The sequence below is a fragment of the Crotalus tigris genome, unplaced genomic scaffold (assembly GCF_016545835.1).
Source record: "Crotalus tigris isolate CLP2741 ecotype Arizona unplaced genomic scaffold, ASM1654583v1 scf7180000019068.10715455, whole genome shotgun sequence".
NCBI lineage: Eukaryota > Metazoa > Chordata > Lepidosauria > Squamata > Viperidae > Crotalus > Crotalus tigris.
In genome coordinates, this window is record NW_024097358.1 from 4,618,538 (window position 1) to 4,635,571 (window position 17,034).

The 17,034-nt window shown below is 44.9% G+C and overlaps 1 protein-coding gene across 1 annotated transcript; it reads right to left on the reverse strand.

Annotated features, from left to right (window-relative positions):
* Nucleotides 1–1,731: 1,731 nt before the first annotated feature.
* On the reverse strand, nucleotides 1,732–16,736 carry WHAMM (WASP homolog associated with actin, golgi membranes and microtubules). The gene is made up of 10 exons (XM_039358961.1): nucleotides 15,908–16,736; nucleotides 13,262–13,435; nucleotides 11,265–11,415; nucleotides 9,944–10,113; nucleotides 9,080–9,245; nucleotides 7,535–7,722; nucleotides 5,859–5,945; nucleotides 4,502–4,597; nucleotides 3,032–3,497; nucleotides 1,732–2,502 (listed from the first exon to the last, which is right to left on the reverse strand). The coding sequence occupies exons 1-10, from the start codon at nucleotides 16,547–16,549 to the stop codon at nucleotides 2,204–2,206; spliced, it is 2,439 nt and encodes an 812-aa protein (XP_039214895.1). The 5' UTR covers nucleotides 16,550–16,736; the 3' UTR covers nucleotides 1,732–2,203.
* Between the last annotated feature and the right edge of the window lie 298 nt (nucleotides 16,737–17,034).

The following is a 17,034-nucleotide window of genomic DNA, read 5'->3' on the forward strand; positions in this document are numbered from 1 at the left end:
CTTATGGACTTCAATTCCCAGAATTCCTCAGCCAGCGTGCCTGGCTGAGGGCCAAGTTTGAAGAGCTCTGGTGTAGACACATCCAGGAGGGTTTCTGGTGTGATGACATTCAGATACATCACCCATCTCAGGATGCTTTGCTCTCAACAGCTCAAGAGGATCCTAGATCCTTGAATTCACTCATTCCATACTGATGGGAAGTTGGTGATCTAGTTTTTTGAACCTCCCATCATCAAAAGATGGAAGGAGATGAATAATCTGGCTAGTGTTGTTTTGAGAGCTATTCCTACAGTTGAGGAGGGGGGGGGGGCTTGGTGATCTCCAAGCTTGGTTATTTTCTTGCAAATATTCCATTACCCAATGAACATCATCAGTGCTAGACTAGGCTAGCACTGATGATGTCATCTAGTATGGATAATGAAACATCTGCAAGCAAACAGCCAAACTCAGAGAGCACCCAGGACCCCTTATTCCAACCCTGAGCTATAAATATTCTCCTTTATTGGTACAGTTGAGGTCCTCATCTACCAAGTGAAGCTAGCTTGGAGAGATGAAATTATCCTGGAAAAGGGAAGCAGACTATTGATTGGTGATTCTTCATCACAGTTAATGATGGAGCTGTTCAAACAAGCAGGAGTGCCCAGCAATTGTTTGGGTTAGCAACCCCCGCTTGAAGTTGTAAGCTCTACTTTCTTATATAACACTTTTGATATTTTTTCACAGCCAAAAGTAAAAGCAGATGCACATTTTGAAAGTATAGGATCATGGAAATAACCATAGAGGTCATCTAGTCGAAATCCGTCACTCGGAGTAAATTTCACTAGAACATTTCTGATGACCAACCAACCACTATCTGAAGATCTCCAGTGAAGGAGGCCTGGATGACAACTCATAAAGTCTGGAAGTTCTTTGATATCTAATCTAAACCACCACTTTGTTGCTTTAACCACTGATCCTGCTCTCTGGAGCAACAGAGAATAAGGCCATTCCCTTTTCTATATAACCTTCTTCAAGTGTCATGTCTCATCTGCAGCTAAACTGTTGCCATGATGGCACAGTGGTTAGAATATAGCATTAAAGGCTAATTCTGCCAAATGCCAGCAGTTCGATCCTGACCAGCTCAAGGTTTACTCAGCCTTCCATCCTTCTGAAGCTGGTAAAATGAGGACCCAGATTGTTGGGGGCAAATTGCTGACTCTGTAAACCACTTAGACAGGGCTGTAAAGCCCTGTGAAGTGGTATATAGGTCTAAGAGCTATTGCTGTTGCTAAACATACCCCCGTCTTTTAATTTTTTCTCATGGAGCTTTATTTCTGGACCCTTCATTGTCTTGATAGCTCTCCTCTGATCTGTTGTTTTTTATGTTCTGAACTCTGTGCTGAGACAAATCAGTACTTTTCTTTTTACAGATGCATCACACTGCTTGTATTTTCGTATTTTCCTTGTGGTTGACAAGGGCATCCAATCCCTCCCGCATATATTACCATCAACTCAGATCTCCCTGTCTTGGCCATGTTGAAAGAAGCCATTTCCATTTAAACCAAAACCCTTCTAGTCAACAAACATTCAGTGTAACCAGGTCCATATTTTCATAGAAAAGGGTATCCAAAGAGTTCACCTTTCACTGATCTAAGAACGTGTAAAAGTTTTTTGCTTTGTTTTGTCAAGCATGTCGCGTGGCAATAATTTATCTCTGTCCCATGCACCTGAGGAGTAATTTCTGAGAAGTAATTCATTCTCCTAGGACAATTTTAATAACGGTTTTGGAACAGGCTTAATCGAACGAATAGTGTTTTCATACAGTAGTGTAAAGTTTGGGCTGGGATCAAGGGGGATTTTAAAATTAAATGGTCACCACCCCTGATCCCCTATGGGGTGCTGTGATCCCCTTGCAAAAAGAGAAAGAAAATGTGCAAACTTCAAAGCACAAAGCTCGGTGACAGTAAAGGATTTGTCCTACATTTACTTGGCAGCTTGGAAACATCTGACATTGATCAAGAAGCATTTCCTACACTTCTTCAGCTGTCCCCAAAACTCCATAGTGTTGCTGAGAATTCTGAGATGCCCAATTCATGCAGGCAATAGCCAACTTGTTGGGCTACAAACCACACTTCCCGTTTGGCACTCCTTTTCGGTTAGCTGTCTTCTCATCCAAGAAACCCTCATGAGCTTCTGAGGAGCTCTTAACCAGCCCACAGCTCTGTTAACAGTTCCATTCCCCGCTGCTGCAGTCACCATTTTCATCCTCATCCGAGTCAGCTGAGACCTTCTTAATCCTCTGGATGGCTGCCTTGATGCTTTGCTCCAGTTCACTGCCGGAACCCTTCGCGACGCCTTCCTTGGGCTCTTGATTGACCTTCCGTAGTTTAACCCCTTGCCTAATGGCAGCGAGAATGCTGTCATTGACAGAGTTGCTGCTGGACGACGCCTGTTGGGGCAGGTCCACTTTGCGAAGAAGGACTTCGCCACGCTTCAGGGAAGCCAAGACCTCATCCATGGTCCCTGAGGTGGAACAAGTGAAAACAATGTCATTCTTGGACCAAATAATAATAATAATAAATCCGAGGAGAAGGTTACCTAGGGCAGCCTTGTGTGGGCTTACAAACCTGGTTTTGTCAAAAACAGAACTGCTTATCGGTCTACAATTTCCCAAATGTAGCATTCTGTTTTACTTTACGGCCAATTATTGTGGAATAATTTTTATGGCTTGTTTCTTTTGATACTCTTATTTTTATTGTATGCCTCCCAGAGTCTCATTTACTTGATCCCCTTTGGCACCTTCTGACAAGCAAAGTCAATGTGGAAGCCAGGTTCACTTAAAAAAGCTTGCTACTAATTTAACAACTGCAGTGATTCACTTAACAGAGGTGGCCAGAACAGTCGTAAAATGGGGCGAAGCTCACTTAACAACTGTCTCCCTTAACTATAAAGTTTGACCTCAGTGGCCATAAGTTGAGGGCTCCCTGTAGCATGCGTGTGTGTTTGTGTGTGTGTGTGTGTGCAGAAGAAAAACAGCGCTCTATCCCTTTACCTGTATAATTCTTGGTTGGGCATCTGGATGCAACATCTGCTTTCTCCAGGGAAGTATTTTCTTTAGCAGAGCCTTCGCACACAAGAGGCCGCGGTTTATCTTGGGCGCCTGTGCTTTTGAGGCAAACAGTCTGGACACTTGGCAGCGGTGGGGGTGGAGGAGGAAGAGGAGGTGGAGGTGGGGGTGGGGGCACAGAGAGGGGTGCCCCACCGCCTTCTTCCTTGGGAGGCTCCGGGCCACGTGTTGGCACAAAAATCTGGATAGGAGCATCTCTGGGAGGCTTCCGACATGGTGCTTTGGCAGTCCTGACTTGTGCCGGATGGACATTCCTGGATTGCTTGGCAGCTGGACCCTTTCTGATTGAACCAGCTTGTGGGGAAACCGCGGGAGGTCGTCGTGGTCCAGCCTGCTTGGAGTTGACGGGCTGAGAGCGGGAAGTCTTCAGCACAAACTCTGCAGGGCATTTCTGCAAGGTGAGAAGGCGTCAGTTTGGGGAAACTGCCCATGACTGGCAGCCCAATTTGAAAACAGCAGGTGAGCTGCCTGCAATTAGTCCACTGTGGCCGTCAAACCCTTGGACATCCCAAAAGTGCTTTTCCAAAAGGTAATTGGACTTCCTTGGGTTTTTTTTTCCTTTCGCTTCTCATCCAAGAAGATTCTTCAGTTCATTGAGAACTGAAGAAGCTTCTTGGATGAGAAGCAAAATGTTTTTCAAGGGAAAAAAACCCTGCCTTTTGGGAAAGCACCTGTGGTGCAACCATCACCTGGATGATTGAGAATCTCCATAGACAAACCCATAGATAGGGTTTTCCATATCCCATGGGCTTCTAAGAGTCCTGATGGTCTTCACATAACATGCTCAGCCAGCTCAGTGAAAGGCCTAACAGTGTCATCTGTTTTGACATGTAAAGCTGGATGTCATCTGTTTTGACATGTAAAGCTGTAAAGGGATGAAACCTTGAGGAGGTTTGTTCTGGCTTAGTATGATTTTTTTCAATCCAGCCCTGTCTGTTTAGTTTATGACTTGATGTACATGACTGTAAACTAGGTGGAGCTTCAATCTGTTCTAGCAAGTCTCTTATTTAGAATTATATCCAGAAGGCGTGACAGCCACCCAGCAGCAACTAGAAAGGCGTCATTTCCCCCCCCCCACTGTTAAAGCAGCTCTTTGTGTCGAAAGATGAACTTTATCATTTTCCTGTACATGCCACTTCCGTTATGCTTTCATTCCAATATTCTCTTCCTAAACCACAGGAGCATAGTCTGCATCAAGGTGACACTGATTAAATTCTGCGCAAAACCTATTGATGCCCTCCTTGTGGTTCCTAAATCCATAGTTATTATCTCATGATTGATGCTGTCCTTGTGGCTGGCCAGGCCAGGCCACTAATAATCAGTCCTTCTTTCTATTTTCCAAAGCAAAAATATTCTGCAAGAGTGCCGAAGAACAAGATAAATTGTGATACTTGCCTCCTTGAATGATTTTAGCCTCTCCAGAGTTTTCTGCCGCTCCTCCTTTATCCAGGCTTTTTTCTTTTTCTCATCTTCTTTTTTCTTCTCTCTTTTCTGCAGGTTGAATGACAACCCTTAATGGACACATATAGAACTCTGTTTCCAGTGCAACTAAGTAGTTTCAAACATTACAGTGTTAAGGGGGGGGGTGTAACAGATTGCCTAAATTATGGAATGGGCTGGGGGAGGGGAGAAGAGGAAGAGAAAAAAGAAAAAGGGGAGAAATTAAGGGTGTTGTGCAGTATTTCTGATCTGATTTCCAAAAACTGCTCTGGAATCTGCCACACCTGAGTGCCACACCTGAAAGCAGCTGTGAAAGGCAGATGTGCAATCTCAGGAAAAAGCGTGGCTGTTTTAAGGAGTTACAGACAGATGCTATATTTGCACTCTTGCATGAAGCATTAAAAAAAAAAAAGTGCTGCCTAGCCCTGGAATTTATATAGAATTAATTATGAGTCTACATAAATACCTCTTCCCTTAGCAGTTGATTACCTTGTTTAGATTCTCGTTTGTTGGTCTGGGACCATAAATAAATGTTGTTATTATAACTGTTGTTGTTGTTGTTAGAATTTCCCATGAGATCCACCCACTCATAAGCAATCCTAACGTATATCTGCTTGGAGCAAACCAAAGCGCACACAATGAAGCTTGCTTAGAAATGAACAGATTGTGCTCTCAGCTCCAAATTCCAGAAAATTAAAAGTCTGTAGTTAAGAGCAACATATAAATGGGATCACTCTAAAGAGGTAAAGGTGGCTCCTGTCCAGTTGTGTTCGACTCTAAAGTGCAGTGCACATCTCTTGTTTCTTGGCTGAGGGAACCAGCGTCATCCCAAGATGTTTCCGTGGTCATATGACCAGGATGACTATATTCTAAAGTGCACAGAACGCTGTTACCTTCCCACCAAAGTGGTACCTATTTATCTACTTGCATCTGCAGGCTTTCAAACTGCTAGGTGAGCAAGACCCGTCGTGCGGTGCTCAGGTCTCAAACTCGGACTGTCAGCTCTCCAGATGACAAGCTCAGCGTCTTTAACCACTGAGCCATTTTGCCAGTTTATAACCCGCATATACCAGTCTATATCAATCTATACCCCCATCAAGTTGTGGGGTACCACAGCTTCCAATTAACGGGTGCCTTTTCGGTTTTGAAATAGCACATAGCCATCATCCTGTATTATGAAGGCTACCTAGACTGCCTTCAAAATAAAATAAAATAAAGTCTGCATTTTGTTGCTTTTTTGCACAGAGCACACTGACCCCTCTTATAACTTGAAAGAGAACACTCTCTCTACTTTCCCCTTCTCAATACATACAATCTGGACGCTGTGATGCTGCTGGAAGTAGCGTGTGGTCTCCTGTGCCTGCTGGAGCCTCAAACGGCGGCTCTCTTCACATTGGTCCTGAGAGAGGAAAGAAACCAGCGTAAAAATTCCACGGGCCGAAATCTGAAGATTCGGGGGCAAATGATTTACCATTGAATCAGAATGTCAGGGTCATAGTTTTCAACTTTCTACTTGCCCTGAACTTTCTAAAAAAAAAAAAAGTCAAGCCCCCACACAAAGGATTATGGGAAAAAGACATAACTTAGAATCATTTGCGAACAAAATTGTTCCATCTCCAGGTGGGGATGGAAAACACCCTTGTTTGCAATTCTGAAGAGTTTCTCCCAACTGGTGATAATCAGGAGCTTGGTGGGCCAGCATCCTGTTGAAAAAAAATTTCTACTGAATCTCTAATGGTCACTTCCAGCCAAGAAAAACTGATTCTTGACTGACTCGCATTACTTAGATCTATATTGCATGGGGAAAAGGGTTAGATTACGTACAGACTCTTGCTAACTGGTTGTATGTACTTTAGCCCCTGTTAATCAGCAGTAGGTTAACACTGGGCCTCCTTCATGCCTTTGATCCTCTCTCCTGACCCAAGGGAGGCACGAATCCCCTGCCTCCACTTAGCTTAATAATTATTCCTTAATAAAAGGAATAATTGGGCAAATAGCCATCCCCAATGCCAGGTCAAGTGAAATCCATCAAGCCTTTTTTTTTTTTACAGCTCTACAAATTCCATGCAAAAAGAATCAACGTTTCTGCCCGAATTCCCAAGTCCATATTTTTTAGACTCTTTTCTAATGTATGAATGATTGTCCTAGTGCAGCAGTTCTCAACCTATGGGTCGCGACCCCATTTGGGGTCGATCGACCATTTTTCTGGGGTCGCCAAAGGCGGTGATCCGCCATTTTTCGCGGCGCCGCGCATGGGGGGTGCCGTGCACGCGTGCCGCGCATGGGGCGGCGCCGTGTGCGTGCCGCGCATGGGGTGGCGCGCATGCGCATCGCGCATGGGCGGTGCCATGCATGCGCAGAACGTTTGTGTGACGGGGGTTGCCGTCACACAAACGTTGAGAAGCACTGTCCTAGTGTTTAATTTACACACATTTTTTTAAAGAAACAAAAAACAACAGGAGTTACAGGGTCTGAAATCTTGGAGTTATGGATAACAGGGATCCAAATTCAGCTATCCTCAGACAGCCTGTGAGCCTCCAATCTTATTGGTTGGTTTGGTTCCCGGGATCTTTCCTTCATCACAATATGGGATGGTTACGCTTGGAGCTGAAGTTCTGCAACATCTGAACTCCATATAGTTCAGAGATGTTAGGTCTAAGACAGGGGTCCCCAACCCTCAGGCTGTGGACCAGTACCGGGCCGCGACATGCCAGAAACCAGTCCGCACAAACAAGCAAAGCCCCATCTGCGGGGTGCTGGCAGCACACAAAACCATGCATTCTCCGGTCCGCAGAAAAACCCGCTCTCCACGTAACTGGTCCCTGGTGCCCCAAAGATTGGAGACCTCTCGTCTAGGAGATGCTGTTTTCCCAAGGTGGGAAATCCACCGCCTAAATTCTGTTTTTCTTTCAAGAAGAATCCAGAAGCACCCCAAGACTCAACAGATGTGCCACGTTTGTCAAAGTTTCCTCTTTCTGAACCAGTTACCTTCTTGTTCCTGAGATATGCCCTCCTAGAGCAGATAATGCCCCGTTTTGTTTCCAGCTGCTGGGTCTTCTGCCTGAGCCGTGCCACCTCAGAAGAAGAGGCATGGCTATCTTCCAGGACCCGATCCATAGCTTCTAATTCCTCCGAGTTTTCACAGGTGTCATAATAAATCACTTCATCTTGGATCTCTATAGAAGGAGCAAGGATTTCAGTACGTAAAACCTCTCCTGCCAGCTTTACCGCCTTGCTAGAAAACTCAAGACATTCGCTGATAGTTGTGGTCCTTTAACTCCAGCTGAAGACTTGGGGCATATGGTAAACAACCAGAAGTCTTTCAGATCCACTAATATAGTATCTAGCATCTAGTGTCAACACTGCTAATATTGAATATTCTTGCTTTGACAAAATATGCAGAACTGTCTGGTATTTTTAGAGTTAATTCAGATGACAGAGAAAAGGAAGGGGAAATAACAAAAGCCTGGGAAAAGGAAAGGAAGTGAATCCCTGCCCTCTGGGCTAATTGGAAGATGTGACTTGTGACTGCAAGGTAAGGGAGGGGTTTAGCAAGAAAAGTTAGATGCCAGCAAGAGGAATTCAGATTCTGGCATAAACCTCCATGATGTGCCGTCAATTTGTAACACTGTTAATAAAGGCTTTAGGATAAACATGCCTGGAAGTTCTTTGAAGTGTTTCATTAGTCGGAACCATGACATCTAGTGCCTAATGGATCAATATTAGGAGCAATGACTGATTTTCCATATACATCCACTGTAAATGGAGAATAGTGGCATCTGCAAAGGGCAGGCACAATGGTGATATATTTACAAAAGGGCGGGGCTTCCATCGTGACAGTTCATCTTTATCTTGCCTGTTTCAACAAGCTGCTGGAGGAAGATTTATTTTGTGTTTTCCAGATTGGTATGTTTTGATTGCATTAGTAATACCTGGGGAATTATGTCTATGGAGATTCTCAATCATCCAGGTCAAGGTTGTCCCAAAGAGGCTTTTCCAAAAGCAGCTGACTTTTTTGGGTTTTTTTTCCTTGAAAACTTTTCACTTCACATCCAAGAAGCTTCGTCAGTTTTGAAGAACTGTAGAAACTTCTTAGATGAGAAGTGAAATATTTTCAAAGAAAAAACAACAACAACAAGAAAGTCCAGTTGCCTTATATGGAAAAGCATCTTTGGGACCCGGAGAATTAGATAATGCAGTGCCTTAAGGCCTGGCTATAATTAAGAGATTGGAAAATTAAAAACCTCCTTTTTTGTAGTTTCTTTTCTGTGGTTTTTAAAAGAATCTTAAATTTGGAACAGTCAGATTTAAATGGTAGATTCTGTAGATAAATGTTACCTATTTTCCACTGCAATTTTCTCTGACATGTTTTTTCCCCCCCAAGCCTTTACCCCTCCATCCTCCATAAATGCATTTATTGCAGAAATGCAGCAAAGGAAGAATTCTCCTGTTTTAATTGAGGGCCAACGAGAAATAGCCTGGCTGAGATTAAAATGCAAAGCACAGGCAATATAGCCTGTCTTCAGTCCTCACCTTTAATTTGCCTTCTCAAAGTCTCCAGCTGCGTAACCAACAACATTTCTTCATTCTTCAGTATTTCAAACTGTACCTCATACAGCTCCAATTGGGTTTCATAATACTCTAGTTCCAGTTTTTCCACTTCAGCCACGTCATTTTTTTGCTCACTGAGTGTCTCCATCTTGGGAAATTTCCAAACAAAACAGGAAACATCTTTAAGGCCACAAATGTTACATGCAAAATGAGACCTTTGGGAGAGGCTGGTTGAGATGATAATGGTGGACAACTCTGTAGCTTTCTAGAAGTTGTAGGATTATCTGGATCCTAATTTTCAGTCCCAATCCAGATCCAGGCATAGGATAGATATGGTTTTGCATGCTCTCCTACATGACCTGGATAGAGGTAGTACACTTTTTCTGATCCTTTTAGACTTCTTAATGGTTGATATCATCTGCCATGATATCTTGCTGGACTGCCTGGAGCAGGCGTCTTCAAACTTGGCCCTTTTTATGACTTGTGGGCTTCAACTCCCAGAATTCCTCAGCCAGGCATGCCTGGCTGAGGAATTCTGGGAGTTGAACTCCACAAGTCATAAAAGAGGGCCAAGTTTGAAGACGCCTGGATTAATCCATCACAAGTACATAAGGAAAATCTAACTATAATCAAGTTCCTTTGTCCCAGTTATATTTTTCTAACATTTGACTTCACGGGTTGGTGTTCTGCCCATTTTTTCTTCAGTTTCAGTGCTATTACGGCAAATGGACATTCTGTGTCACAAAAGGCCTCTTGTAATATACTCTGAAAGCCTCTTATCACAGTCTTATCAGAGTATGGATGCATATGGCAGAGGGGAACAGGGAGTGGGAGAAATATCCTTACCTGCTTTCTGATATCGACTCTTTTGTGTTTCAGGCACAATTCTCTGGCTCTCATATGCTGAAGGGTTTCTTTTGCTAGCAGATATTTTAAGTTTTCTAATCTTGGAGATGCGGAGGCCCAGGCAGCTTGACCAAATCGCTTTTGATCTTGCTCCATCTGTTTGTGCATTGCTGATGAACAAGTACGAAAGACAAATGAAGCACGAGTAAGTCTCGGCTAAAAAAGAATCTTGCACTTCCTTCTCCAGGAAAAGGAAAGCATCTTTAAGGTATATAAGACGGGAAAAGATATGGCCCAATAAAGTACGCTAAACAACTCTAAGAATTCATTTTAAACATTTGTTATGAATCTTCTTCTTCTTCTTGTGCCATATCCGTTATCGGACGTTGGCGATCATGTTGGTGATCCTGTTTTTATTAGCAGCCGCCCAAAAAAGTGCTGCTGAGTTTTGTCCAAACCAGTCCCTTAATTTTGAAGCCATGATGTTCTTCTTCTGCCTAGACCTCGTTTGCCTTCAATCTTTCCCTGGAGGATTAAATGGAGTATGCTGTATTTTTCTGGGTGTCCGAAATATTCTAACTTTCATTTTTTAATTGTTTTGATGATTTCCCTTGGCTTTCCCAGGCAGCTTGTTATGAATGGAATATACAAAGAGAGAAGGTCAAAGAACACAAGGCAGACCCAGAAAAAGATGGAAAGAAATTAACTGTGGCTGAGGCCACAAGAAGGGCAAGAACCAGAACTTTGTGGAGGAGGAGGAGGAGGAGGAGGAGGAAGAAGAAGAAGAGAAAAAAAGAGAAAAGAAGAAAAGAAGAGAAGAAGAGAAGAAGAAGAAGAAAAGAGAAGAGAAGAAAAAGAAAAGAAAAAGAAAAGAAGAAAAAGAAGAAGAGGAGGAGGAGGAGAAGAAGAAGAAAAGAAAAAGAAAAAGAAGAGAAGAGAAGAAAAAAAGAAGAAGAAAAGAAAAAGAAAAGAAGAAAAAGAAGAAGAGGGGGAGGAGGAGGAGGAGGAGGAGGAGGAGGAGGAGGAGAAGAAGAAGAAGAAGAAGAAGAAGAAGAAGAAGAAGAAGAAGAAGAAGAAAAAGAAGAAGAAGAAGAAGAAGAAACAATAACGAACGGAACTAGGAGTTGCTGAGGAAAGCAATTGTTACAATCTCTTGATTTCAATATATTTAGAAGAAGGGAGCAAACAGATTCCAAAAGCACTGATTTTCCATATACCATACCTTGGTTATACCTGCTCTCCTAGCCTGGCCTATATTGCCACCACGGCCACCACTTTAGATTTTCTCCATGAAAGTCTGTTGTGCTTGTTTCCCTCTCACCTGCGAGTGCAGTCACGGTCTCCTTGAAGTAGCCAACGGTGACGTTTTGAATGGAGCACACGGCTTCTTCTGCCCGATCGGTCGATTCCTTGGCCTCTTTCTGCAACGCTTCTATCCTTTTGGGGCCCAGTCGGTGGGCTTGCAAGGATTTCTGCCAGGAGAGATATTTTAACATTCCTGTTCAAACTGGTGCCGATCATCAATTCCCACAACCAAGAGGCGGCTCTTAGAGCTGCTGCATTCATCTATTAACATAGCTTCAGCCATCATTATGTCTTATGCCAGTGGTTCTCAAGCTTTTTAATGCCACGACCCCCAACCGGTTGTAAGTGGAGGACTACTCAACCGGTCGTAAGTCGAGGACTACTCAACTGGTGCAGCACCATTTGCAGAATGGGACTTTTGGCAGGCTCAGCAGGGCAGAGACAGCCTGGACAATTCCTATTGGCTTTTGAAAGCCAATAGAATTAGACTCTATTCAAGAGAGTCTATTCTATTGGCTTTCAAAAGCCAATAGAATAAAAGGGAGTAGCACAGCTAAGGAAAAGGGGGGGGAATGGTGGACTGCGTTGTTTGGCGACCCCCGTGAAATGGTCGTTCGACCCCAAATGGGGTCCCGACCCACAGGTTGAGAACCACTGTCTTATGCAAATGGGAAACAGGTTCCAAGGTGGAGAGATGTCTCTGCAGATTCTCAATCATCCAGGTCACGGTTGTCCCAAAGTTGCTTTTTTCAAAAGACAACTAGACTTTCTTGCGTCTTTTTTTTTTCCCTTGAAAACATTTCGCTCCTCACCCAAAAAGCTTCTTCAGTTCTGACTGAACGGTGAGGAACAGACAGATTTATATTCTTTGCAGTCATCTGGTTGTTAGCACTCTGAAGGTTGGTTGTTAGTTCTCTGGGAGTTGTTGAGGCCATTTGGGTGTTTACTGGTATCCTCAGAGTCAGTCAGAACTGAAGAAGCTCCTTGGATGAGAAGTGAAATGTTTTCAAGGGAAAAAAAACCCCAAGAAAGTCCCATTGCTTCTTGGGAAAAAAAGCACCTTTGGGACAAGCTTGAGAGAGAGATGGAGTCCGATTCTTGTGGTCCATATAAATTGCAGCTGAGCAGATTATCCAAGAAAGCAGAAGTCATACTGTTTGAAGTGAACACACATAGTCCACATGTTGGTTTTCAAGAAACAAAATTTAGTTTTCTCACACACAAGTGAGCTTGTTCCCATGAGATTTCTAACTTTATCAGGAGAGGGTGGGTTAGCGCAGGGGGCGAGGACCAATGGAAATTAATCTCCAGGGGAAATATTGCTCAGCAAAATACAAAGGCCGCAAACTGCCCATCCCAGTGATGACGAACCTTTTAGAGACCGAGTGCCCAAACTGCAACCCAAAACCCACTTATGCATCGTCAAATGCCAGGTGGGCATGGCCCATTGGGTGGGCGTCACTGCAGTGGTAATTGCAGACTGGGTGGGACTAAAAAGTTCAATCAATCAATTCCAACTTTGCAAGTTCTTTTTTTTTTTTTCCTGCGAGAAGTTGAAATTGACTGATTGAAACTTTTTTTTTTTTTTTGCATACGGCAGGTGAGGCCTCAAGCGAAAAGGTTTTATAAAACCCAGCTGAAAGCCTAGGACTGGGGCAATGGCGCGCGTGCCCACAGAGAGGGCTCTGAGTGCCGCCTCTGGCACCCGTGCCATAGGTTTGCCATCACTGGCCTATCCCAAATCAAACCTGCATTTGGTGCTGATGCATTGTAAGCCCTAGTTGTTTTTTTCTGACATCCCCCTTGAATTTTTAATTTTGTCAGATGAAGAATCTCCAAAACTCAAAAGCAGGATAGCAAGATGAAAAGATGATATTACCTATTGTACAAAAGTGGGAATTTCTGAAGGGATATTTTATAATATGAAAAGCTACAGGGTTTGAAATCTGTACATCCTTAAGACTTGGAATAATTTTGGGGTTGTTGTTTTTTTTTGAAAGAATACAAACTTACCCGAATCTCAAGTCTATATAATGTGGCCAGTTCTCTCATGTCTCGGAAAGGTAACAATAAATATTGATAGAATTCAGTTGCCACAGTAACCAGCTCCCAATAGGCTTCCTCTTCTTCCTTGTACAGCTCCATTAAATCTACCAGCTTAACAGCATCTTTGTGCTTGTGGAGAATCTACCAAGATGGTAATAAAGTTTGAGAATTTAGAATAGAATAGAATAGAATAGAATAGAATAGAATAGAATAGAATAGAATAGAATAGAATAGAATAGACAGATTGTAGAATAGAGTAGAATAGAATGGAATGGAATGGAATGGAATGGAATGGAATAGAATAGAATAGAATAGAATAGAATAGAATAGAATAGAATAGAATAGAATAGAATAGAATAGAATAGAAACTTCATTGTCACTTTAAATTTACACTAATCAGCATACATTAAAATGAAACTGTGTTGCATTCAACTCTCAAAAAATACCATTATGCATATATCCACATACCACACACATATATGACACAGAGAAACATCACAATCTAGAATAGAATAGAGCTGGAAGGGACCTTGGAGGTCTTCTAGTCCAGCCCCCTATACCTATACCATCTCAGACAGGTGAATCTCCAGTGATGGAGCACCCACGATTTCTGGGGATATGCTGTTCCATTGGTTGATTGTCCTCACTGTCAGAAAGTTTCTCCTTAATACCAGGTTGCTTCTGTCTTTGATCAGTTTCCAACCATTGTTTCTCATCCTTCCCTCTTGTGCTTTGGTGAACAACCTGGCCCCCTCTGCCTTGTGGCATCCCCTCAGATACTGGAACACTGCTATCATGTCTCCCTTATTTCTTCTTTTCTTTAGACTAGCCAAACCCAAGTCCCACAGCCGTTCTTCATATGTTTTAGTCTCCAGGACTTGGATCTTCTTAGTTGCTCTTCTCTGAATTTTTTTTTCCAAACTCAAAAGTGGCTGCAATATTCCAGGTGTGGCCTCACTAGGGTTTTGTAAAGCGGTACTAATACTTCGCGTGATCTTGATTCTACGCCTCTGTTTATGCAACTCAGGATTGTATTAGCTTTTTTTTGGTTGCTGCTGCACTAGTTCGAATGTATTGCAAGAGAGGCTGGATGCTGACCCGGGATGGTTGATTTTGTTTTTGTTTTTAAGGAGAAGACCGTGCACTGTGTTCTTCCTCCCAGGCTAACTTTCCACAGGCATGGAGAATCTAACGAGGAGAAGATACTGTAGACGTTTAAATAAAACTATGCACAAAGTGACGTTCCTCCGCTCACCCCTTCCCCAAGAATATCGCCTCGTGCGTTGAAAACTGGCAACAGACAGTAAAAGACTCTTTCGACATAAAGCCAAGATGATGTTTATGCTTTATCACATTCCATGTTCAAGGACAGGGTGTCACCCGACCACGAAGTTCTCAAGAAATGTGACTGTTCAAGCAGCTATTCAAAACAATCACCACATCCAAATCAACCTTCCATCAGATTGAGTTGAGGTCAGGCTGTCCGCTAATGGCTGCAGTCCTTCCTCTCTTCCCCAAACACTATGCTCTCCCCACAAATCTAGGGGGATACTGAGGATTAAGAAGAATTAAAGTCAAAAGGAATCTGATGAACAGGGGGGCTGAACCGCCCTCTTGCCTACAGACTTTGACAAAGGTTGAAGTCCTATGCTTTCTTTGCTTTGGCTTAAATGTCTGCTTCGTAAATGTGGCTTCAGGCTTACCGCAGTGTTTTTCAAGCTTAGGAATTTTACGATGTGGGGACTTCAGTGCCCGCTGGCTGGGGACTTCCGGGTGTTGAAGTCCACTCATCACAGACTTCCTAAGCTCCGAAACCCTGGCTTGGAGCAAAGGAAAGGGCAAATGGGTAGTACTCCAGAGGTTGCTGAACTACAACTGCTGACGTCTCTCGGCATTACTCAGTATTCCTAAGGATGCTGGGAGCTGTAGTTCACAGGCCAGGAAAAGGCTTTCCTGGGAAAGGGGACCCACCCAACAATCTCAGCTGGCTTTGTTTCAGCATGGGTGACTTTTTCGCCCATCTGGGTAGGGCGGGGGTCTCCAAACTTGGCCGCTTGTAAGACTTGTGGACTTCAACTCCCAGAATTCTGGGAAATTGAAGTCCACAAGTCTTAAAGCAGTGGTTCTCAACCTGTGGGTCGGGACCCCATTTGGGGTCGAATGACCATTTCACAGGGGTCGCCAAACAACGCAGTCCGCCATTTTTTCCCTCTTTTCCTTAGCTGTGCTACTCCCTTTTATTCTATTGGCTTTTGAAAGCCAATAGAATAGACTCTCTTGAATAGCCAATAGGAATTGTCCAGGCTGTCTCTGCCCTGCTGAGCCCGCCAAAAGTCCCATTCTGCAAACGGTGCTGCACCAGTGGAGTACTCCTCAACTCACGACCAGTTGAGTAATCCTCGGCTTACGACCGGTTGGGGGGTCGCAGCATTAAAAAGGTTGAGAACCACTGTCTTAAAGCGACCAAGTTGGAAGACCCCTGGGATAGGGAAGCAAAACAACAACCCCGAAAGCCCCTGACTATAATCCTCCCCCTTGATTTCTTTTCGAGAGGGGCTTTTTGACCCTCTGCCAGCTCAACCCCTCCCTCCCCTTGGCCCTTCCACGCCATACCCTTCTCAAGGCCTCCTTGGCCGCGGTCAGCTGCCCCTTGAAACTTTTCCTGCGGAACGCCTGCAAATTTTCAAAGTACTCTTCCTCCTGCTGCTGATCGTGGGCGAAGAGCGAATCCAGGAGCGTCTTCCGTCCGCAGACTTCCAAGGCCCAGCCGAAGTAGGCTTCCAAGCGCCGGCAGAGGCTCTCCAGCTCGCTCTCCCCCAAGACCGGGCAGCTGGGGAACAGCAGCGCCCAAAAGCCGCTGGGTCCGGTCAGCGCAGGGGGCAGGGCGGGGAAGCAGGGCTCCAGCTGCTGGCTCAAAGCCGCCAGCTGCCGATGGACGCCCACCAAGGCCTGCGGGGAGTACAAGCCGGCCCAGCTCAGCCGCTGCTCGTCCACGGCCTCTTCTTCTTCATCATCATCTTCTTTTTCCTCCTCCTCCTCCTCCTCCTCTTCCTCCTCCTCCTTCTCTGCGTCCTTCTCCGCGCCGGCTCGTTCTTGCAAAGTCCGGTTGTGACAAGTCACCGCGAACTTGCTCTCCACGGCGTTCCAAGCCACCAAGAAGCGCAGCTTGTGGGGGGGCTCGGGCTGGCCGAAGATGTTCTCCTTGATGGCCACCCAGCCCTCCAGGCTGTCCGGCTGCACCTCCTCCAGCTCCATGGGCGGCCCCGGGGATGCCCTTCAGCGTGGGTAGAGGGGGGGGAAGGAAAGAAAAGAAGGTGCGTCTCCCCCTTCGCGCGCCCCGTGGGGAGGGGAGACTTCAAAGGGGGTTGCCCCCCGCCGCGTTCTAGAATGCTCAGCAAACTTCGCTTCCCTTGGAACGAAAGAGAAAGTGTCCAGAATGACAGCCCTGGTTGGTTGGTTGGGTTGGTTGGCTTCCTCCTCTGACGCCACGCGCGGCTGTCTCGGCTCTTAATTGGCTGCCCGGCTTCCCGGGGGTGTGGAGGGGGAAGCGAGCTCTGAACTCGCGGGGACGCGTGATTCCCTCTTCGGTCAACCAATCCCGGGTGGGCAGGGCAAGGCTTGGAGAGAGGCGTCTCCGGACGACTGCCAGAGATGCCTGGCGCGCTTCTCCGTCTCTCCCCCGCCTTCTTCTTCTTCTTCTTCTTCTTCTTTTTTGGCTATGATTTTAGGAGGGGAAAGGA